The sequence below is a fragment of the Giraffa tippelskirchi genome, chromosome X, assembly GCF_054371585.1.
Source record: "Giraffa tippelskirchi isolate mGirTip1 chromosome X, T2T-mGirTip1v1.2.pri, whole genome shotgun sequence".
NCBI classification, from domain to species: Eukaryota; Metazoa; Chordata; class Mammalia; order Artiodactyla; family Giraffidae; genus Giraffa; species Giraffa tippelskirchi.
Genome location: NC_137289.1, coordinates 51,993,476 through 52,016,340, shown reverse-complemented (window position 1 = coordinate 52,016,340; position 22,865 = coordinate 51,993,476). Strand labels below are relative to the sequence as shown.

At 41.0% G+C, this 22,865-nt stretch overlaps 1 protein-coding gene across 2 annotated transcripts; it reads right to left on the bottom strand.

The window, feature by feature from the left end:
- Window positions 1-5,444: 5,444 nt before the first annotated feature.
- Window positions 5,445-7,608, bottom strand: TCEAL8 (transcription elongation factor A like 8). Of its 2 annotated transcripts, none has more exons than XM_081563597.1 (3): window positions 7,509-7,608; window positions 7,039-7,113; window positions 5,445-6,428 (listed from the first exon to the last, which is right to left on the bottom strand). In XM_081563597.1, the coding sequence occupies exon 3, from the start codon at window positions 6,387-6,389 to the stop codon at window positions 6,036-6,038; it is 354 nt and encodes a 117-aa protein (XP_081419723.1). In that variant the 5' UTR covers window positions 6,390-6,428; window positions 7,039-7,113; window positions 7,509-7,608; the 3' UTR covers window positions 5,445-6,035. The 2 variants fall into 2 exon arrangements, with proteins under 2 accessions (XP_081419723.1, XP_081419724.1); XM_081563598.1 differs by having other exon boundaries at window positions 5,445-6,431; window positions 7,045-7,113.
- Window positions 7,609-22,865: the final 15,257 nt, after the last annotated feature.

Genomic DNA, 22,865 nt, shown 5'->3' with positions numbered 1-22,865 from the left:
ATTTAGAAAAGGCAGAGGAACCAGAGATCAAATTGCCAACATCCGCTGGATCATCGAAAAAGCAAGAGAGTAACAGAAAAACATCTCTTTCTGCTTTATTGACTATGCCAAAGCCTTTGACTGTGCGGATCACAATAAACTGTGGAAAATTCTGAAAGAGATGGGAATACCAGACCGCCTGACCTGCCTCTTGAGAAACCAGTATGAAGGTCAGGAAGCAAAAGTTAGAATTGGACATGGAACAACAGACTAGTTCGAAATAGAAAAAGGAGTACGTCAAGGTTGTATATTGTCACCCTGCTTATTTAACTTATATGCAAAGTACATCATAAGAAATGCTGGACTAGATGAAGCACAAGCTGGAATCAAGACTGCTGGGAGAAATATCAATAATCTCAGAATGCAGATGACACCACCCTTATGGCAGAAAGTGAAGAAGAACTAAAGAGCCTCGTGATGAAAATGAAAGAGGAGAGTGAAAAAGTTGGCTTAAAGCTCAACATTCAGAAAACTAAGATCATGGCATTGGGTCCCATCACTTCATGGCAAATAGATGGGGAAACAGTTTCAGACTTTTTTGGGGGGACTCCAAAATCACTTCAGATGGTGATTGCAGCCATGAAATTAAAAGACGCTTACTCCTTGGAAGGAAAGTTTTGACCAACCTAGACAGCATATTTAAAAGCAGAGACATTACTTTGCCAACAAAATTCTGTCTAGTCAAGGCTATGGTTTTTCCAGTGGTCATGTATGGATGTGAGAGTTGGACTATAAAGAAAGCTGAGTGCCGAAGAATTGATGCTTTTGAACTATGGTGTTGGAGAAGACTCTTGAGAGTCCCTTGGACTGCAAGGAGATCCAACCAGTCCATCCTAAAGGAGATCAGTCCTGGGTGTTCATTGGAAGGATTGATGTTGAAGCTGAAACTCCAATACTTTGGCCACCTGATGCGAAGAGCTGATTCATTGGAAAAGACCCTGATGCTGGGAAAGATTGAGGACAGGAGGAGAAGGGGACGACAGAGGATGAGATGGTTGGATGGCATCACCAACTCAATGGACATGAGTTCAGTTAAACTCTAGGAGTTGGTAATGGACAGGGAGGCCTGGCGTGCTGAGGTTGATGGGGCCGCAAAGAGTCCGAACACGACTGAGTGACTGAACTGAACTGAACAATATCACCTAATGATAATGATGATGACAATGATAATGACAACACATGATAATGATGATCAAAGATCTAACGTTGTCTGAAAGCCTATTATATGCCAGGAATTTCATCGTTTTCTGCATTTATTTCCCATAACAATCTTGTGGGTTATACTCATTCTACAGATGAATGAACCAATCTGTCCTCACACTTCTTATTAGTAGTGAATTCAAAACTAGCCAGTAGTTTTTAACTATCCTGTGTCCACCCATTCAGATGATAGATTTCCAAGGCTTGGCCACTGATTGTTACAAACCTTCACAGTATGAGATATGTGCCCAACAGGAATCCACTGGATATTCACTCAGTACTATCCCTTGATCATGATGGTGATGATGATGATAATTATGATAAAATCAGTGATGGTAATGGAGAGGAAATTTTATCTTTGATCCAAGAGTTTTATGTCTGGGGACCCCACGGGTCTCCAAGAAAGGATTTATGCAAGGTCACATCCTGTAAGAAGAGTCGAGATTGGAACCTGAGGTAGTGCTGGTGGTAAAGAATCCACCTGTCAATGCAGGAAACAGAAGAGACAAGAATTGGATCCCTGTGTGGGGAAGATCCCCTGGAGGAGGGCATGGCAACCCACTCCAGTATTCTTGCCTAGATAATCCCATGGACAGAGGAGCCTGGTGGGCTACAGTCCATAGGGTTGCAAAGAGTCAGACACAACTGAAGCGACTTAGCAGAGCACAGTACAGCAAGGTCATATACTTAACCATTTTGCATTCCTAAACCCAATTTCATCTTCACCTTATTGCGCAACCAGAAAAAGCAGTATTGATTTCTCAGATGACAGATCTAAAGAACAACGGTCACAATGGCATTGCTTCCTCCACCATCAATGCCTGCAAAAGCATCTTCATGCCAGTTCATAACTTGACTACCCTGGTTCCCAAGTTGTGGGCTGGGACTACAGTGCACGGGGTTGTTTAAACAGGAAGCAACAATCCTTTTCTCCTGAGCAGTAGGGCCAAATGTCTTTGCAAGCTTCCTCCACCTGGGGTCTCCTCTATCTCTGGATCTGGACCCAAGCAGACATCAGAAGCACTGCATCAGCCACACACAGAACTAAAGGCACTACAACTCAGAGCTGCATGTGCTGTCACGTCCGACTCTTTGCAACCCATGAACTGTAGCTCGCCAGGCTCCTCTGTCCATGGAATACCAGAGTGGGTTGCCATTCCCTTCTCCAAGGGATCTTCCCGACCCAAGGATTGGGCCCAGGTCTCCTGCATTTCAGGCAGATTCTTTACACTGAGCCACCAGGGAAGCCCCAAACGGGCGGACACCACAGAGGCCCTTCTGGAAGTCTGAGCAAGGTGGGTGGGAGAAGCATGAAGCAGATCTTGTTTAAGACCTAACCCCCTTGGCCAAAGATTATCAAAACCAACGTTTTCAGTTACTGAATTTTGAAGTCTTTTTCCCTTTAAAAGTTCCCATTCTTAAGTAGGTATGTTCCTATGTATCTTATTCTTTTTGCTGTGACGGTAAATGGGATTGATTCCTTAATTTCTCTTTCTGATCTTTTGTTGTTAGTGTATAGGAATTCAAGAGATTTCTGTTATTAACTATGTATCCTGCAACTTTACCAGACTCATTGATGAGCTCTAGTCGTTTCCTGGTAGCATCTTTAGGACTTTCTATGTGTGCATGTCATCTGCAAACAGTGACAGTTTTACTTCTTCTTTTCCAATTTGGATTACTTTTATTTCTTTTCCTTGTCTGATTGTCATTGCTAGGACTTCCAAAACTATGCTGAATAAAAGTGGAGAGAGTAGACATCCTTGTCTTGTTCCTGATCTTAGAGAAAATGCTTTCAGCTTTTCACCATTGAGTATGATGTAGGTTTGTTGTATAGGGCCTTTATTATGCTGAGGTATGTACATATATACAATGGAATATTACTCCATTAAAAAGAATGAAATAATGCCATGCCATTTGCAGCAACATGAATGGACTTGGAGATTATCACACTAAATGAAGTAAGTCAGACAGAGAAAGGCAAATACATGATATGGCTTATATGTGGAGTCTTAAAAAAATGATACAAATGAACTTATTTACACAAAAAAAACAGATTCACAGACTTAGAGAACAGACTTGTTACCAGAGGGAAGAGTTGGGGGAAGGGATAGCTTAGGAGTTTGGGATTGACATGTACACACAGCTATATTTAAAATAAAATGCTTTTCCATAAAAAAAAAAACAAAGTTTTTCAAACAGTAAAAAAAAAGAAAGAAAGAAAGAAAAAGCTCCCATCAAGCCTCCTTGTGAAGGAAAAAGGGAAGAAAGGTAGTCTAGTGCTCTGACCTGCAATGGGGACAGTGGTCCTCCAGGTACACATGGCCAGGACAGCCTGGCCATCAGTCTAGAAGAGTCTAGTACCTGCTGCAGGATGGAGCAGAGAAACCAATGTCAGACCATCCTGAAGAGGGGCGTGCCTTGCTGGAGTCCTTCTACATACTGCCCCAGTGCCACCCCTCAGTGCCAGGGGCCTGGATTCAACCAGTCTTATAATGCTGGCAAGTGAGTTCCTGGACCTTCATCTCACTCCAGCCAGAATCCAGCCTGACCAACAAGTTGTTAACTGAAACTTCTATAGCCTACCTCCAGGTAGTGAGTCTTAGGTGGGGCCCAGAAATCAGTATTTTAAAGATGCTCCCCAGGTGATTCTGATGCAGGTAATTATGCAAGGTTTTGATAAAACATTTGAAGTGTAATCTATTCCATGAACTGTTTCTTCCTGGAATTGATTGTCATAATACTAGAACGATAAAAGAACTTGTGGAAGATTACTGAGTCAATGACAGAATTTGGACAAACCTAGTGGCTCAGCAGTAAATAATCCACCTGCAATGCAGGAGATGTGGGTTCAATCCCTGGGTTGGGAAGATCCCCTGGAGAAGGAAATAGCAACCCACTCCAATATTCTTGCCTGAAAACTCCCATGGACAGAGGAGCCTGGTGGGCTACAGTCCATGGGGTCACAAAACAGCTGGACACAATTTAGTGACTAAACAACAACTAGCTCCTTAGCAAAAATCAATCAGAAAATCAATTAAATAAAAAATCAATTAAATTTTGAAACATGATGTGTCACAAGTATGTGCAGATATCAGAAGGAAAAGATAGTCTTTATTCTGTAGGGAAAATATAATTTCTAATAGTTACATAGTAGCCATTCTACTTTAAGTGTATTTATAAAGTTTTTACCTTTCAAGTTTTTTTTTTTTCCATGTATCAACTGGGGATGGAATGAAGTGAAGGAAACTGTTTCCTTAGATCTGTTTCCTATATTACTTTTTGCAATTTACACATATTCTGAGTCTTCTGAACCAGTAGGACAGGCCTGCTAGGAGCCTTCAGGGAACGATCATCCCACAAAAGAAGACAAAACTTCAGTTTTTAGACTTAAAGCAGCAACTCTGACTATAGAGTGGCATCTTTTCCTCAAATGTGAACTCTAGTCCAGTTCCCAAAATGGACTCATCATGTCTGACTCCTATGGATGAGGCATCCTGTGGTTGAAATTGGATGGGACTATTGCTAAGAATTCTGCATCACATTGTGGCCCATGCAATCCTGGAACAGCCCCATTGTTTGTTGTTGTTGTTTAGTCCCTAAGTCACGTCTGACTCTTTGTGACCCCCTGGACTGTAACCCGCCAGGCTCCTCAGTCCATAGGATTTTTCAGGCAAGAATACTTGAGTGGGTTGCCATTTCCTTCTCCAGGGGATCTTCCCGACTCAGGGACCCAGGGATCGAACCTGCGTCTCCTGCATTGGAGGCAGATTCTTTACCACTCAGCCACCTGCAAAGTCCTCCCAGTGTGCTAAGCATCATTATAAAGCAGAGAGAGAAGATTTAGAAGGCAAGAGTGGGGGTTCAACCCACTGGGGACACCAGGAAACTCAGTGGGGTTTTGGCACTGGAGGACTCCAGTGCCCAGCAGGCATGGCAGGACCCAGGGAAACCAGGGGTGGGGCTCAACAGCAGAGGCCTGGCATGGAAGCCCCCACCTCCCTGCCTATTGGACTTGTTCCCGAGCACAAGTTGGGTCACACCAGGACCCTCCCTCAAAACTGACGTTCTGCAATGGGTTGGGGTTCTATATGCATAGGTGGGAACGAGAGCCCACCAAGCACAGCTCAGTCACCTCATTTCTTCCCCACAGCAGCCCTGTGAGACAAGTGTTTTCCCATGAAAAGATCAAGTCTTAAGCAAGTGTATCTGTAATAATTGCCAGTTTTATTCCTCTGGCTAAGAGATCCAGAGGTATTTCGAGGTTTACATTTTTTTAATAGTTCTTTCATCAAGAGTTTAGGTGCCCCCATTGTCCTTATAAGCTGGTTGCAAATTATTTGATTGACTCTTAATAAAAAAAAAACTTTAATTCTCTTTGTGTGTGTGATGTGTTCATTAAAAAATACATATAAGCAAAAAGAAAAAAGAACAGCACAGAGAAACAAGCACAGTTAGATTTCTGATATATGCATGTATGTATACACACGCGCACACACACACAATTTGAGACTTTCTCCTACATATGTGAGCTGGTACTAAATATGCTGCTTTGTAACCTGTTATGTTTTACTTTACAATATGGAATGAACATATTTTCATGCATATGTGTGAAATTTCCCAATCGAAAAATAGACCTAGAGAATGTGTCAAAATACAAAATGCAGATGCTGAAAACAGGGAAAGTACCTAAAACAAAACTCCACCAGATGATTAAAAATAAAGCAAAAGTCACAGATACATCAGAAAATGCTAACAGAAAGCTGGGGCAAGATTTTAATATCGGACAAAAAAAGAACTCAAGGCCTAAAGCACACAGGATAAGGACGGCTGCGTGAATGTCTTTGCTTCCAATGCATCATCACAAACTTGTTTCTTACTCTTCTTATCTCTTCCCTAAGCCTTTCCAACTCATCTGCTCCTCTTATCATTTCTTCAGGGTCCAAATGCCTAACGGGAGTGTCCTCTTTATATCCCTGACCAGGCTGAGTCAGCCCTCCTCTAAGGTTTCCTTCTGCTTCCTGGCTTACATCTTCTTCAGAAGGTTGAGGATTTCTTTCTGCCTCCTGTGGTACAGCTTCCAAAGGGCGGTCTTCCTCAGCCTTTGGCATGTTCTGTGGTTTTCTTTCATTTTCTTCACAAGACTTTTGCATGTTGAGTATTTTTCGATTTCCTTTTTGAATAAATTAACCCTGGAAAACAAGGAAACAAAACAACTAGATGCCAGGCAAATGAACCAGCAGCTAGAGTATGGGTTTCCATAAAGACTGGCTTCTTCTCATTTAGGTCTCTAACTGTCCAAGTTTTCCAACTAGGAAAGGCTAGATCCTCAGGCTCTGAACTCCCCTGGCTCCGCCCCTCTTTCCCCCTCCTCACCCTCCCCCTCCCGCTCCAGCTCCATCTTCTCTCCTCCCGCTCCAGCCCACCATTTCCCAGCAGGCCCTGCTACAGGCCTCTCCTAGCACCGAAACAGGAGCAGGGAGCAGCGCGGAAGCAATTAACCCCTCCCTCCCCTCCGGTCTCCAACACTCCCGCCCTTTTAGGCTTTCCCAAGCCATTCCAACCTCCTACCTCTCACCTGAGACCGGCTGGTCCAGTCTCTGGCCTCCCCTCCCCCTTCCACGTCTCTCCAGTCTCCCCCCTCCCCCGCCCCATTTCCGCTGCAGGCTCTGCACAGGCCTCTGGCGCTGCATCCGGATGGGGAGAGGTTGCAGTGACCCCGGGATGGGCTTCGGTGTCATCCGCACTCACACCCCCACCCCCACCCCCAAGGACAGGAGGCAACTGCACCTTTACACTGACCTGCTGCAGGGATCCAGGGAATTTTCCTCCCTCTTCCCTCAGTCGATTTGGGTCGCTCCCCAAAGACCAAGAGTCCTGCAGACCGACAAGAGTGCTTGGTGAGGAGGTTAGTACCTGAATCACGGGTCCCTTTAACGATTCTAGGCCTTGTTCGTCTAAAGTTTCCCCGCGTCCTCATCCTCGCGATCCTTTTAAGGCAACCCCGCCCTCCCTCCCGGGTGCCCACCGGTTCCCTTCAGGCAGGGAGTGGGCGACTCAAGTTGTTCCTAAATTGTTTCTGTGTCTCTCTCAGGCTCCTCAATTAGCTATCCTTCTCCCTCTCCACCCCCAAACTGCCCAAAATTTCCTGCACAAAAATGGGAGTTTAGCGGAACCGTGGTGTTAGGAAAGTAGTGCCGGCTACGCTTGCTTTCTGCTATCTGACTCCTAGACCCCAGGGTCCCGAAGGCAGCGCCCAGCTTTATACTGACCTGAAAGGATCGGGGGCACTTTTCTCCTTCTCCAGCTATAGGGAGCTGCTACTGGGAAACAGGCCCTGGACTCTAAGGACTTCTGCACACGTCGACTCCTGGTCACGTGAGGGTCGCGTCATCAATGAGCTCGAGTCCTCGGTTACTCCTCCCATTTAACACTGCAGCCCGCCCCCTGCGTTCCCTCCATTTGATACTGTCAATCTTTTTTTTTCATATTTGCCAATCAGAGACAATAAAACTGGTATCTTCTCCCTGCAGTTTCTATTCGTCTTTCTCAGGTTACCAGGGAGAATCAGCCTCTCGGGGTGAATAGACAATTTCTCCTTCTTCTTTGGGGAATCATCTCTTTCTCCTGCTTCCAATTTCACCTCCTCTCCTCCCCCAGGATCCTACAGTCCACCATTTCCCTTGGAGTCCTGTCTAGCATTAAAATGGGCGAAGGTGGTAGATGGGGGCAGGAGGGCGGCTAGAAAAGAACCTGGGAGTGAGAGTGTGGGATTTTTTTTTTTTTTACTAGTTCTCTTGAATAGTTTTCTGCTTTAATGTTTTAAACAATAAGCTTACTCTTTAGAAATGATGTTTAAAAAAGAGATGCCACATAAGCAATATTTGACACAATATGGAAGACAAATTAGTTACATCAGTTTTTAAGACTATGGAAAAGTTTTCTGATAGCTGCAAATGAAATGACAGTCTTCACAACATATTGATGTGTTAGAAAAGGTTTTTTTAAATCTTATTAAAACAGCGCCTTTTAAAACTGACGCCAAATTAATCTGTGGGAAGAGGCTCAGTTTTCTCTTGTTAGCAGTTTTATGTAAGTAATCCACTAGTTTTTCTCTTTCTGGTTAAACTCACGTTGTAAAGTGTTAGATGTCTGACCTTTTGTGAGGACTGAACACTCCAGTGTTCTTGCCTGGAGAATCCCACTGACGGGGGAGCCTGGTGGGCTGCCGTCTATGGGGTCGCACAGAGTCGGACACGACTGAAGCGACTTAGCAGCAGCAGCAGCTGCATGGCTTCTGGTTGGGTTTTAAGTGGAGGCTTCAGGCTTCCTATTCTTATGTCCTCTGTAGGATCCAGTGGCTTGCTAATCAGATCAATCTATAGAAAAGCCTCCTTTCCATGGAATCTATTTTAATTTGGAACTCAAAAAAAAAATGTGTTGGAAAATAACTCTCACACACTCTTGGAATAGAGAAAGGAGAGAGTTTCTGGTGAGTTCTGACTGTTTGGTGTGAGGCTTTTTAGCAGGTGGAATTTTCATTCATGCAGGCCACTCTTGAGGTATTCTGGTATCAGCTTGTTCCATGAACAAAGAGCTATCAACGTGTGTAATTGTTATAATCAGAAAGCAGAGAGAACATCATTGCTGTAAAAATGTGTGTAATTGTTATAATCAGAAAGCAGAGAGAACATCATTGCTGTAAAAATATTGGTTAAAAGAGGAAACTGATATTCCTGCAACCCAGCATCCACTGGTACTTGGAGGTATGTTGGTACCAGGAATGGCAGTCTGGCCGGTGGAGCCTGCTGGAGAGTCAGGGAAAGAGGCAAAGAGGGGTCTCTCATCTAGGATGGTCACGGTGGGATGTGGTAGCCAAAGACAGAGCCCACCACAGAGAAAGCAGGGTTGGAGGAAGTATTTTTGTTGTTTTTATGTTTCACAATTTTTATTTAAGCATGAATTATTTATTCCACAGTTGAGGGATACATTTCCTATTATTTAAGGGGGAGTATTTGATATAAATATAGCTATTGAATTATAAAGAGGTAACCATTACCACAAAATATTTCCCTTATATTTAATGGGGGAAATTGATATTTAAAAAAAATTATTATCGTATAGTGAAATTAACCTTGTTTTGGGTGTATAGTTCTATGAAATTTAAGAAATGTATGTATTTGTGGAACTACCACCATAGTCAGGATACAGTTCATTCACCCCCCCAGAAAACTTCCTAGTGCAGTCATACCTCACCCCCTTCCATGAACTCTGGCAACCTCTCATCTATTATTTTCTCTTTTTCAGAATGTTATATAAATGAAATCTACAGTATGTCACATTTAGAGACAGGTTTCATTCACTCAGCATAATGCCCTTGAATTCAACATTTAAGCTGTTTCATGCATTAATAACCCATTTTTTCTTTTTACTGAGTAGTATTTTGTATAAATATGTTCGAGTTTATTTTTCCATTTACCCTCAGTAGGACATTTTTGTTCTTCCCAGTTTTGAGTAATAATGAAAAGAGTTGCTGTAAACGTTTGTGTACAGAGTTAGGCCCTGATTGCTTCAAACCAGACTGTTAGGGTAACCTTTTCTCTGACCTGTCTACCTTCATGCCTCCTTATCCCTTCTCACTTTACTTTGCACATTTCTGTCAAATTAAACTTCACTCTTCCTTATTTTCAACTTGTCATTCTCCTTCTCGAAGGCTCTGGATGGCAACCCATCTATGAAGTATATCCTGCTTTTCTCATCCTGACCTTCACTGTTGATCAGAATTGAGCCACACTTGTCATCTACTTTTCTGCCCCATCCAAAAGGAACTCTCATTCACTTTGCCCAAGTGTGCTTTCTTCTCTCTCTTTGTCCTTGCACCCCATTTTCTTCCTCCTGATTGCACTCCTCTTCCTCCTAGATCCTGGTCCTGCTCATTCTTAGGGACCTAGCTCCATCACCCAGCCTCTAAAAAGCCTCCCTAGCTGGAATTGAGCTCTCCCTCCCCTGTCACTGCTGCACATAGGTCTGCACCCCTCATATTGCCCTCAGCAAAAGTTGCCTTGTACCTTCCCCCTTTCCTGTGTATTTGTGTGTATGTTGGGTGGGGTTATCTAACCAGGCAGATATTCAGATGTGAGTTGCTAATGGGGAGTGGGGGCAGGCTCCAGCCCTCAAGCTGCTTGAGTGGCTCTTGGGATTTTAAACAGTGCATCTCCCAGAAATTTCAGAGATTCAGAAGGAGCTGTATGCCAATTGGCTCACAGATGAATCTTCCCTGCTTGCACAAAACTGGAGCAGAAATTTCATTGTCTCCCCCTCTGTTTATTCTGCTTATGGGTAGTCAGAACAACCCTAACACCATTTTTATGGAGCTACTGACAGAGGATATTGCCTTGTTTTCCTAAATAGTCATAAGAGAGAGATCAGTCAGCTCACTGGTGCACACCTGAGCAAGAGCCAGATGGTACATGCCTTCACCTTCATCTTTGTCCCTGAGCAATTTCAGTACATCAATAGAGCACTCAGCTACTTTTATTTTTTTTAATTTTTATTTATTTATTTATTTTTTTTATAAATTTATTTATTTTAGTTGGGGGCCAATCACTTCACAACATTGCAATAGTTTTTGCCATACATTGACATGAATCAGCCATGGGTTTACATGTGTTCCCCCTCCTGGACCCCCCACCCACCTCCCTCCCCATCCCATCCTTCTGGATCATCCCATTGCCCCGGCCCTGAGCCCTTGTCTCATGCATCGAACATGGAATGGTGTTCTGTTTCACATATGATAATATACATGTTTCAATGCTATTCTCCCAGAACGTCCCACCCTCACCTTCTCCCTCAGAGTCCATAAAATTGTTCCATGCATCTGTGTCTCTTATTCTGTCTCGCATATAGGGTTATCGTTACCATCTTTCAAATTCCATATATATGCATTAGTATACTGTATTGTTGTTTTTCTTTCTGGCTCACTTCACTCTGTATAATGGGCTCCAGTTTCATCCATCTCAGTAGAACCGATTCAAATGTATTTTTTTTAATGGCTGAGTAATATTCCATTGTGTATATGTACCACAGCTTCCTTATCCATTCGTCTGCTGATGGACATCTAGGTTGCTTTAATTTTTAATTAATTTATTTCAATTGGAGGCTAATTACTTTACAATATTATGGTGGTTTTTGCCATACATTGACATGAATCAGCCACAGGTGTACATGTGTCCCCTCTCTCCGTCCTGAACCCCCCTCCCACCTCCCTCCCCATCCCATCCCTCTGGGTTGTCCCATTGCACCAGGTTTGAGTACCCTGAGTCCAAAAATCTGTTCTTTACATCTGTGTCTCTTTTGCTGTCTTTCACATAGGGTCATCGTTACCATCTTTCTAAATTCCATATAGATGTATTAGTATACTGTATTGGTGTTTTTCTTTCTGACTTACTTCACTCTGTATAATAGGCTCCAGATTCATCCATCTCTAGAACTGACTCAAATGCGTCCTTTTTTATAGCTGAGTAATATTCCATTGTGTATATTACCACTTTCTTACCCATTCATCTGCCAATGGACATCCAGGTTGCTTCCATTTCCTAGCTATTGTAAACAGTGCTGCGATAAACATGGGGTACACGTGTCTCTTTCAATTCTGGTTTCCTCGGGGTGTATGCCCAACAGTGGGAGTGCTGGGTTGTATGGGAGTTCTATTTCTAGTTGTTTAAGGAATCCCCACACTATTCTCCATAGTGGCTGTACTAGTTTGCATTCCCACCAACAGTGTAAGAGGGTTCCCTTTTCTCCACACCCTCTCCAGCATTTATTGCTTGTAGACTTTTGGATAGCAGCCATTCTGACCGGCGTGAGATGGTACCTCATTGTGGTTTCGATTTGCATTTCTCTGATAATGAGTGATGCTGAGCATCTTTTCATGTGTTTGTTAGCCATCTGTATGTCTTCTTTGGAGAAGTGTCTGTTTAGTTCTTTGGCCCATTTTTTGATTGGATCGTTTATTTTTCTGGAATTGAGCTGCATGAGCTGCTTGTATATTTTGGAGATAATTCTTTGTCAGTTGCTTTGTTTGCTATTATTTTCTCCCATTCTGAAGGCTGCCTTTTCACCTTGCTTATAGTCTCCTTCATTGTGCAAAAGCCTTTAAGTTTAATTAGGTGCCATTTGTTTATTTTTGCTTTTATTCCCATTACTCTGGGAGGTGGGTCATAGAGGATCTTGCTGTGATTTATGTCAGAGAGTGTTCTGCCTATGTTTTCCTCTAGGAGTTTTATAGTTTCTGGTCTTACGTTTAGATCTTTAATCCATTTTGAGTTTTTTTTTTTTGTGTGTGTGTGTGTGTGTGTGTATGGTGTTAGAAAGTTTTCTAGTTTCATTCTTTTACAGGTGGATGACCAGTTTTCCCAGCACCACTTGTTAAAGAGATTGTCTTTTCTCCATTGTATATTTTTGCCTCGGCTACTTTTAAATTAAGTTAATCACAGTAGCTTTTCAATGTAAGATTTTTGGAAATAAGAGCATTATAGTCAATTAAAAACTATTTTTAAAAAGGAAAGAAAAGGGGGTACACATTGATTTAAATAATGAAGACGTGAGTTCATTATTTAAAGAGTAGACACCCTGCCCCTCTGACCCAATCAATATTCTGTTTTTGTGCACCAAGAGGGCCCTAGGGATAACTCCAAAGTTCACAGCCTTTCAAGTGGTGTGAGGGGAGGAGAAAGGAGCTCTTATACAAGCCTACGAAATCTAGAATTTGTTTTCTATGCTCCCTTTAGAAGTTATTTTCTGAAGCTCTGAATTCAGCAACTCCTCCATATTTCTTATTGTTCTTTCAAAGCTTATCCCATAGAAGAGCTTGAAATGGCTGTCTCTCTCCCTCATTTCTCTAGTACACTATGGCTTGAAAACATCCCTCCCGACATGGCTAAATCTGCTGCAGATACAAAGGTTTGGCTAAAGAGCATGGACTGAAGCGGCTGCCGTCTGAGATGATAAACCCCTCTGGAGTGCAGGTAGACCCAACACATTTCATCACTTTGCTCAACTGAGCATGAATCCACTCATGTTCTGATGTGAGTGCTGTACACAGTGCCCAAGCGGATTTCTACTTAGATTGTATGTCTCTGCTTCAGAAAGTAAACTCAAACAACAACAACAAATTTAAAAAAACCCAGAAAGTAAAGTCATCTACCGTCCCTCCTGTCGCTATGTTCCTTCACTTTTGGGAATTTGGCATGCATAACTTTCACAAGGTCCAAAAACTCTTCAAAACAGACATTTGCTACATCCAAGCAAATGAACATAATTTGAAGCGCAACTTTTCATCTCTTCCAGATAATTGTGCCCACTTTCCTGAACTCTCAGCTAAATGCTGCACACATTGTAGATTATTTTTAATTTTATTTATTTATTTTTAAAATTAGTTAATTTATCTATTTTTTAACTTTACAATGTTGTATTTGTTTTGCCATACATTGACATGAATCCACCATGGGTGTACATGTTTTCCCCTGTAGATTATTGTAGCCAAGAGTTTCTAGTTGTCAAGGGCATAATGTTTATGAATTACTGTGAACCTGAAATGCTGTGTCATAACCACTGCCATTTCATATGTCCCCATGGTATCTGTGTGGACCACAGTCATAGGAATCCTTGAGTTGGTCTGCTTAGACTTTCTTACTGCGTGACAGAATGCTCAAGACTCACCTCAGCTAGATTCTTGAGGTTGCTTTGCTTAAGCCTTGAGGTTCACATCTATGTGGAGCATGTTGCTGGGTTGCAGGGAGGCACATTTCAGCTGTACTACAGCTTAGACCAGGCAACTTTTCCTGTGGCAAAAAACAGAGTTGTTGGGGAGAGAGTGCTGTTGCTGCTCTCTGGGTGCTTTTAAAAATTAAGTTTATAGTGGAAAGAAAGCCTCTTTGCTGACCTCTTGATTCTGCCTTAGTTTCCTGTGCTACCTTATCCTTGAGGCATTCTATTTACCTATCCTAAGGCTTTCCCCCTGTTTTTTTGACTTTCTACTTTGTATCCCTTATTTTTCTGTAAGTCCATTAGAACAAAAAACCTTATCTGGTTCAACTTTGTAACCACTCCAGTGACCAAAGTTCAAGGTGGCAGAAATGATTTAAATTTTCACTCAGAAAAGAATGGTTAAATAAGTTATCCATACTGTGGAAGTTGTGCAGAAATAAAAAGTAATGAAATAATGCACATGCAGTGACAGCAAATTATATTGAAGTCGTATTTTTGAGTGAAGAAAGTGGCAGAAGAGTATTTAGAGAGTACTGTTCCACACACAAACACATAATGCATACATATATATATGCATGCAATGAATTTATTAAGTAGTTCTAATTTTCTGGTATAATCATGGAATAATTTTATTTTTTCCAGTAATTGCTGTCAGCTGTGGTCTGTCAAATCTTCCCTGTCTCACTGAATAATGAACTTGTTCAATTATGTTTCAGTTTGTTTTCTCAACGATTCAATCGTTTTCATTCATTAAGAGAATTTTGTTTTGGGTTCTTGAAACTCAGTCTGGTTTATGTTTTAAACTTTTTGTTTTGAAATAATTTTAGTTCTAAAGATGTATTTGAAAGATAGTACAAAGCATTTCTGTAAACCCTATATCCTGCTTTGCCTAATAATTGTGGTACATTTATAAAAAAAACAAATGAACATTTGTGCAGTACTATTAACTAAATGACAGAATTATTCTGATTTCTCCAGGTTTTTCACTACTATCCTTTTCCTGTCCCAGGATTCAATCCAGGACACAAGGTTGCATTTGGTTAATATGTGTCTTTATTCTATGACAGTTTCTCAGTCGTTCCTTGTTTTTCATAACCTTGACACTTATGAAGAGTGAGGTATTTTGTAAAATGGTCCTCAATTTGGATTTTTCTTATGTTTTCTTGTAATTACAATGGTTGTTATTAATTTGGGGAAAGTGTCCTTTTTATCACAGTGTCAGGGTTACATGACATCAGCATGACTGATCACTGGTGAGGTTAACTTTGATCGTTTGATTAAGATGACTGCTGGGTTTCTCCACTTGCAAAATTATTGTTTTTCTCTTTTCATATTCTATTTGTTTAGAAGCTACTAAGTCAAGCCCATATTAGAGAGGAAGGGAATTAAACTCTACCTTCTGGAGGGAGGAACATCAAAGAATTTGTGGATATGTCTGAAAACAACCACAGTTACTGATAAATATTTGGGGTCAGATAACTTGAGACTGTGCAAACATTCTGTGGATTTGCCTGCAAAAATTACTACTGTGATGTTCTGAGGGTGACTTCATATCCCTCATTTGCTTCTACATTTAGTATTTGAAAATATGTAAGAAAGATCCCCCCATTTATTTATTCATACTATTATTTGTTCCTATCAGTGTGACACATGGATTTTTAAGTCTTCTGGGTTATAACACAATACAATCATTTGGGGTTTTTTGCCCAAATTTGCTATCCTTGGCAGTTTGGGAGCTCTTTCAGGTTGGCATACCTTTGTCCTTTTTCTGCTTCCTTGCTTTCTGGTACTGTAAAGTCTTCCAGATTCTTCATTCATTCATTCATTTATCCTTTTCCTAGCCCAGTAATCAGGCATTTCTCTGAGGAGTCTTGGTTAATTTTATTGGATAATCATATCTAGTAATTAAGATCTGAGTGCTGGGTATTCTGGTTGCTACTTGGGTGTCATTGCTTCTCAAATTTCTCAGCTGATAGAACAAGGAGATGCATGTTTGTAACATCAAACTGTGTATATACAATCTCTACATTTATTTATCATGTATATCTATAACTATTTGTCTCTCTATAGATACAAATGATATAAAGACACACACAAGTTCATCCTAATACATGTGACTATAATCCATTACTACACATATCCATTTAGCCTTCTCTCCTCTTATTTTCTATTTTTAATTTCTATATCTGACAGTGAGAAACCTGGTTCGCCTATATGCATAATTTATTTACTTATTTAATTAACTCTAGTATATAGTTAAATTAGTTTCAGAATTTCTATCATGTACCCCTGTGAGAAACAAATTTCCCCACCAGAACATAGCATTTCTGTATAGTTCTCTTTGTCAGCCGTAGAAGTTTTGTTGGAGTCCTGGTTACACACTGGATATTGAGAGAAACAACAATCTGATAAAATAGACAGGATGTAAGTAATGCAGCTAGTAACATTGACAAGGACATAGTACAGCACAGAGACACAAAGCAGAAAAAATTTGGAAACAAAGAGCAAATTAAAACAATGATTAGTGTAACTAGCTGAAATTCAGTTGTTATAAGTGACCAAAGGAATCATAACTGATTTAATGAGCCATCCACAGTACCAGCCCTGTGTACATGCATGGCTTAATCTTTGAGACAAGCGTATGCTACTGGCAGGATCAACCAGGTAGACAGAAAAAGATAAATGTTTCGATTCTGTTTACAATGGTAATAATTTACCAAATTACTGTTAGTCATAATTAGTGTAAGGGGAAGGTTTTCCTTACCCTTGGAAAGACACAGAATTAAGCCAGTAATTTTTCAGACAGAAACCATAAATATTATAAGCATATTCACCAGTTCACACAGTCCTATGTAACTAATCGCTTCTGTTGACAGGTTATGAAGCCATTAGATTTCCCATTAGAATTCTTCAGTTTCTTACTCAGTTCAGGATTATGGTCTGAATATCAGAGACTTGTATTGATCCAAAAGTCCTTTTTATAAATCTTGCAGAGGAAGCATTTTTGCAGTGGCATCAGAGTGAAACCGTACTGTCTATAATGACAAAAGACTTAAAGCATATTTAAATCTGATTATAATGCAATTGACAAAGTAACTTGGTTACTGCTGTGACGTATAATGCTTTCAGATAATAGCTAGAATTATGATTGATAATTTTACCAGGATGTATCAGAATTTTAGGAACTCCATATAATCTCTCGAATACCTGTAGCATTTACCATACAATATAACCTAAGAAGACTTATTATGCTTTTGACAACACTTCACATGTAATCTAACATACCAAGTGAACTTAACTAATTTAGTATCTCTCTCTGGGGTGTTTCAGGGGGCCTTTTGAAGCATCCCAAAGTTAGCTAGAGGTCAAAGGAACTTCCTTATAATTTGACTTGGGAAGTTTTGTCAAAAAATACCAAAAAGCTTTTAAACACAACAGGATCATAGGTCACTGTGAAATAATACTTATTCATTTAACTAAAGTCACAAAATGATTAAAAGAAAACAAATATGGGTCACCTGAGGGCATAGAAGCTCATATAATCTGTTATCAAAAAGGAGTACTTCTAACAGAGAGAGATCAAATTCTAGTCTTGTGTTAACTTACTTATCAAAATCCATTTACGTAGTTAACTTCAATCTAAATTTCGTTAATCCTGACCATGTATAAAACTTTCTCAGTAAAATGTAGTTCTATTCCTTATACCTTCCTAACCAAAAACACATACTGAAATGTTATTTTCAGTAGCTTTAATTATATGTTTAATTTAGAATCCCTGACTTTTGAAAACCTTAATTTCTAGTGAAAACCAAGAGGCAAGTAATAGTTATCAAAATCCAGAGAGACTATTTTAGATGATTTTTAAAACATAATTATTCGTATAGAGTTTACCTAAACGCCCTTTATTTTGTTTATATTTACTTTAAAGTTTCAACATACCAAGTTATTTTTCTTGCTGACAAATTTGCAACAGATATAACAAGATTTTATTTAACTTGTATTAAATCTAAATGCAGTTAAATGTTGATGACCTTGAAGACAGATCTATATTAATTGGATCAATAAATTTAAATGTTAATGCCAGGTATTAATTTAATATTGAACATATCCCAGTTCAAGTGAAACTGAAACTCATTTAGCTTAATTTTTCTTATACTTAGAATTGTTTGGTTTGTAAGCACTTACTTTTCTTTAAGCCAGCTGAACAGAGCTCATCCACAAATCAACCTTAGCAATGTTACCCAAAGACAGAGACACATGCAAACACAGAAGCAAACAGAGAGACCTCATAGTTCTCATTTCACAATTTCAGCCCTGAGTCAGGTACAGAAATGTAAAACCCATCAGTTTACAAAAGTGGTTGGATTAAAGTTACCTTTCTGGAAGATGGAACAAATCAAGCTCATTTGTCTGGATGGCCAAATATTTACAGAAACACAGTTGGAATTTCTATTTACCCTTAACAAATCAGTTTCTAAATTACTTTACCATCTTTTCAAATTTTGCATTTTAAAAGTATGGCAAAGATGAGGGTTCCTGAGAAAATCAGATAGGACATTTACATCTCCATTATTTAGGGAAGTTTCTCCTAGGATAACTTTGTTTCCTCTATGTTTGACACTTACAAGCCTCTTAAAATAAATAGGGAAGGTTTTGGGAGTGGTATCTATTAGAAACTCAATCGACTTGTTCCCCACTGTCAAAGTTACCCAGGACACCTGTGAGGAAATTAGAATTGGACACCTCAAGTCCATCCAAGGCCTTAGATGGTGATGCTAAGCCAGGGCCCTGTGCTCTGAGGGTGAACATAGAAACTTCTATTTGATTTTCATGGGTAGGGGAAACAGGAGGTGGTGAAAGGAGTGGATATGTTGGTGGCATGGTAGGGGGCAATTGGAAAAACTGCCAGTGCAGCCTGTTTAGCCAGTGGGAAAGCTGGATAGGCTGGAGGGGGTTTTAAGTTTTGAAATAATATGTCTCCACTCTCATTTCCTTTCTCTTCTCCTTGTAGAACAGGTTCTCCCTTGGGTTTCCTTTCAGACTGCTATACCATAAGGGGGCAACCCTCTGATTTCTTCTCCTCCTTGTGAAATAGCATAAAAGTGTCTACCTGCAGAATCTCATCTCTTTTGCCTGCTCTTTTGCAAAACAATTCTAACTGCAAGATCATATAATACTTGGGTGACCCATTCAGGGACCATTACTCTTTTGATCTTAACATATCTCATATATGTCCCATATATTTGGGATAGATGAAATATTTCCCATTTTTATAAGTTTGATAATACCAAAACACACAAAAAATGCAAATTCCAACACAAAAGTCTCAAACAAATTCTAGCATCAATGCACACAAAACTAAAACAAAACCAATGAACTAGTTCCCAACGAACTGGTTCTAAATCAGGTAGAGTCCAACAATAATTTCCCTCTCCAACAAGGTACCCCAATCAAGCAAACTGACTTGTCCCATAAAGGGAAAGCCCAAATTGAGGGGGGAGTATGTTTCCAGTGTGCACACTGGGGCAACTTATTCTACAAAATCAAGTTGGTCAACTCTCAGAAGTTTGTCGGTTCCTTGCTTCAACTGCCCAGTGCTGGGGCAGCCAGTGCCACTTCAGGGAATTTTGAAGAGAAGATCCTCAGGACAAATGGTCCCAGCAGCTGCTAGGGCCTTGCCCCAATATTCCCTGATCAGGGTCAGCTAGCCTCAAGCAGCAAAGCTCCTGGCTGGCTCAGCCGCCCTTGTTCCTGAGTCCGAGCTTGCTCTGCTCACTGCCTCATGACAGACCAATAATTTGGGAGACAAGGTGTTTAGACAAGGAATGATGACTTTATTTGGAAAGCAAGCAGACCAAGGTAGGTGGTACTCATCAAGGTAGGTGATTTGTCTCCTAGCAGCTAGCAAACTTTGAGAAACACTATATATCCAATGTTAGAATTATTTAGCAATGGATTATGGTATAACCCCTCTCTTGCTGTGTTCCTTTTGGATTGGCACGTTTCAGTTGCTAAAGAATGAAATTACATACTCAAGGCTATGTATTCAATCAGGGACAGAACTGGGTCAAGAACTGAGGCGTTCTGACTCAGTAATTAATATATTGATTTTTAAAGCTTCTATTATGTGTTATAGGTACCAAAATGAGTAAGATAAAATCTTTGTTTTGAAAAGGGCAAGTCTAGTAGGCTAATTATAATGCCTGAAAAATGCATTAATTAAGATTTTGCAAGGACTTCCCTGGTGGTTCAGTGGTAAAGAATCTGCTTGCCAATGAAGGGGACATGGGTTCTATCTCTGGTCCGGAAAAATCCCAGATACCACAGAGCAACTAAGCCCGTGAGCCACAACTACTGAGCCTGTGCGCCTAGAACCTGTGCCCTGCAGCAAGAGAAGCCACCATAATGAGAAGCTCATGCACCACACTAGAGAGAAGCCCCCACTCTCTGCAACTAGAGAAAGTCTGTGTGCAACAACAAAGACCCAATATAGTAAAAAATAAATAGATAAATTACAAAAGAAAGATTTTGCAAAGCATTTTTCCACATTTCATGTCAGCATTTATAAAACTATAACGTGAGAAGTCACATCTAACTCTTTATGACCCCATGGACTAGGAAGGCCATGGAATTCCCCAGGCCATAATACTGGAGTGGGTAGCCATTCCTTTCTCCAGGGGATCTTCCCAACCCAGGGATCAAACCCAGGTCTCCTGTATTGTAGGAGGATTCTTTACCGACTGAGCCACCAGGGAAGCCCAAGAATCCTGGAGTGGGTAGCCTATCTCTTCTCCAGCGGATCTTCCTGACACAGGAATCAAACTGGTGTCTCCTGCATTGCAGGCAGATTCTTTACCAGCTAAGCGAGAACTTGGAGATGTACAAGCTGGATTTAGAAAAGGCAGAAGAACCAGACATCAAATTGCCAATATCCGTTGGATCATAGAAAAAGCAAGAGAATTCCAGAAAAAACATCCGCTTCATTGACTATGCTAAAGCCTTTGACTGTGTGGGTCACAACAAACTGTGGAAAACTCTTCAAGAGATGGGAATACCAGACCACCTTACCTGCCTCCTGAGAAGTCTGTATGCAAGTCAAGAAGCAACAGTTAGAACCGGACATGGAACAACAGACTGGTTCTAAATTGAGGAAGGAGTAAGTCAAGGCTGTATATTGTCACCCTGCTTATTTAACTTATATGCAGAGTACATCATGAGAAATGCCAGGCTGGATGAAGCACAAGCTGGATTCAAGATTGCTGGGAGAAATATCAATAACCTCAGATATGCAGATGACACCACCCTTATGGCTGAAAGTGAAGAAGAACTAAAGAGCCTCTTGGTAAAAGTGAAAGAGGAGAGTGAAAAAGCTGGCTTAAAACTCAACATTCAAAAAACTAAGATCATGGCATCTGGTCCCATCACTTCATGGCAAATAGATGGGGAAACAGTGGAAACCATGACAGACTTTATTTTCTTGGTCTCCAAAATCACTGCAGATGGTGACAGCAGCCATGAAATTAAAAGGCACTAGTTCCTTGGAAGAAAAGCTATGACCAACCTAGACAGCACAGTAAAAAGCACAGACATTACTTTGTCAGCAAAGGTTCTTATAGTCAAAGCTATGGTTTTTCCAGTAGTCATGTATGGATGTGAGAGCTGGACCATAAAGAAGGCTGAGTGCTGAAGAATTGATGCTTCTTCAGTTTTGAACTGTGGTGTTGGAGAAGACTCTTGAGAGTCCCTTGGACTGCAGGGAGATCAAACCTGTCAATCCTAAAGCAAATCAGTCCTAAATATTCATTGGAAGGACTGCTGCTGAAGCTGAAGCTCTGATATTTTGGCCACCTGAGGCGAAGAACTGACTCATTAGAAAAGACCCTGATGCTGGGAAAGATTGAAGGGATTAGGAGAAGGGGACGACAGAGGGTGAAATGGTTGGATGGCATCACCGACTTGATAGACATGAGTTTGAGCAAGCTCTGGGAGTTGATGCTGGACAGGGAAGCCTAGTGTGCTGCAGTCCATGGGGTTGCAAAGTCAGACATGACTGAGTGAATGAACTGAACTGAATGTGAAAAGAGGGACTTTTTCCATAGTTCAGTAGGGAACATGAGCATGTGTACATGCTTAGTTGCTTCAGTTGTGTCTGACTCATTGCAACCCTATGGACTGTAGCCCACCAGGCTCCTTTGTCCATGTGGATTCTCTAGGTAAGAATACTGGAGTGGGTTGCCATGCCCTCATCCAGGGGATCTTCCCAACCCAGGGATCAAACCCATGTCTTGTATGTCTTCTGCACTGGCAGGTGGATTATTTACCACTGGCACCATCTGGGCAGCCAGTAGGGAACATAGTGGGGTGTAACTCACTAGGGACTCCAGAGAAATCAAAGGAGCTGTGTTACCTTGAGGAGTTCACTGCACCAGCAGCAGTGGGGCACTTAAGAGAATACAGGACCCATGAGAAGAGGTAGAGTGTGCTTCAGGCACATCATTACCCAGGGGAGAGTGGCACCCACCTCTCAGCTGTCTGAATTTATTTATGGACACACTTGAGACCTCACCCAGCCCTCTCCCAAACATCCGATGGAGTTCTGATCTTGCTAGTGCAGGGGAGAGTGTAGGAGCCAGCCCAACACAGCTTACACAATCAGTGTATCATCTAATCTTTTCCATAGCCCTGGAAGGCAAGTTTTATCCCCAATTCACAGATCACAAGACTGTTTTCTACAGCAGTGAATCTGTAATAACTGGCAAGTTGATTCTTCCAGTTTCAAGTCCCAGAGATAATATGTTTCACACATCATTTCACATCCTGACAACAGGAATTTTAAGTGTATCCCCTACTTTCATAAACTC

Bases quoted from the DNA above. Each gene is read 5' to 3' on its own strand.
- TCEAL8 (XM_081563597.1), bottom strand. From the start codon at position 6,389: ATGCAAAAGTCTTGTGAAGAAAATGAAAGAAAACCACAGAACATGCCA.